We start from the raw sequence: 1,541 nt of genomic DNA, 5'->3' as shown, positions 1-1,541 counted from the left end.
TCTAATAAAAATGAAAATTGGTTTATATTACAATTATTGTTTTTTTGAATCAAACAAATCTATATTAAGTTAAGTCATTTCCCGTTTTTTTCAAAGAATAAAAGTGTGTGTATTTTTAATGAATTTTTCGTTAAAGTGACCAAAATGGATTTTAAAACCAACTTCGACTTTTTAAACAAAAAAAATATTATAGAAACTTGATTTTAGGTATGAATTCAACATTCTTTGATGTCAAATACTAATAAATAAACTAAGATGAATATATTTGTATTTTACTATACTATATAAAATACTAATAAAATATTTATTGGTATTCTATTTGATATATTTATTATTTAACAATACAATAGAATGTCGAATTCAAATTATGTATGGCCTTAAATAGTTTACCAAAAAAAGGCCAATCAATTATATACAATAATACTTTTATTATTTCATCATGACGGGAACTATTCACAAAAAAACAAAACATAATTTAATATTTTAAAGTTTTGAGGCTGAAATTCCAATCGACTTTTTTAGTTTATTAAATCTTTATACTGGCAAGTGTTTTTCGCAAACAAAAGACAATTTGGGTTGCAATGTTTCAAAAGTGCAGACATCCACAACTTATAACAACTTCATATCGATCTATTTATTATAAATTCTTGTTCTTTATATTTTTTCCTCAGAAAATAATTCTCTAAATGCAAGAACAAAGCATTTCTCGAATGAAAAAAAAATAAAAGAAATAATTATTTTCAACATTTTATATTCTGAAAGTCATCGATATTGATGCGCTGAATTCAGTTAATTGTCCAGACAAATGAAGTTGTGTTTCCCGTTGCCGTTTTACTAATGAAATTAACATTAGTTTATTTTGTGAAAAAACAAGCCATTTTACATTTAACGGTTCCAAATCAGATGTGGGGTGTAAAGTTCTAATTATTTCCATACTAAAAAAACAACGAAAACGTTTTAACCCAACGAAAATGATTTATAAAACTTAAAGTATAGCTTTATTATTGGTAAAGAACTTATTTTTTATGAAAATTATTTATAAATATCTGTTGAACAAAAAACGCCATCTTTGACTATATTTAAATGCCTTGTAAAAGCGTGTTTTTGATTATCAGAAACTTATCTCATAAAGACAATGTTACTTCTTTTATTGTGTTTATCTCTTGGGGCTGTCAATAACATTTCCTGCTCATTGGGGTGTTCCCAACCTTGCACATCGGCCTACACTTGTGGTGCTTGTAAAGAAGGATATGAAGTTGATAACGAATGTAGCCATTGTAAGCTTGTGGATGTCTACCACAGCTTCTCTGAAGAAAATCCACTTTATGTGCTTCAAAATGGGGAGTGTATACGAGTAACTAATTACATTCAAAAAAGTGGGTGGCTTCCTGAATCAGACAATGAAATAGTTCCAATACTCATTGAAACGCCCCTTACACTAAACTTCGACACACAGACAAAATACGACTTTGGGCCTTGTATTTCTCGAGGTGAAAAGCAGAACAGGTACAGACCTGGTTACTGGATATCTCTGACTGTAC

The 1,541-nt window shown here is 28.5% G+C and overlaps 1 protein-coding gene across 1 annotated transcript; it reads left to right on the top strand.

Moving 5' to 3' along the window:
* Positions 1-1,135: 1,135 nt before the first annotated feature.
* Positions 1,136-1,517, top strand: EIN_098240 (protein kinase domain containing protein; the record flags this gene model as incomplete). Its single annotated transcript, XM_004254240.1, has 1 exon — positions 1,136-1,517. A coding segment is annotated over one exon (382 nt), but the record flags the coding sequence as incomplete, so codon positions are not given.
* Between the last annotated feature and the right edge of the window lie 24 nt (positions 1,518-1,541).

This window comes from Entamoeba invadens (assembly GCF_000330505.1).
Source record: "Entamoeba invadens IP1 unplaced genomic scaffold scaff_1105074725199, whole genome shotgun sequence".
Lineage (NCBI taxonomy): Eukaryota > Evosea > Mastigamoebida > Endamoebidae > Entamoeba > Entamoeba invadens.
Note: the sequence above shows the minus strand (reverse complement) of the source record. Positions and strands in the feature narration are given on the sequence as shown.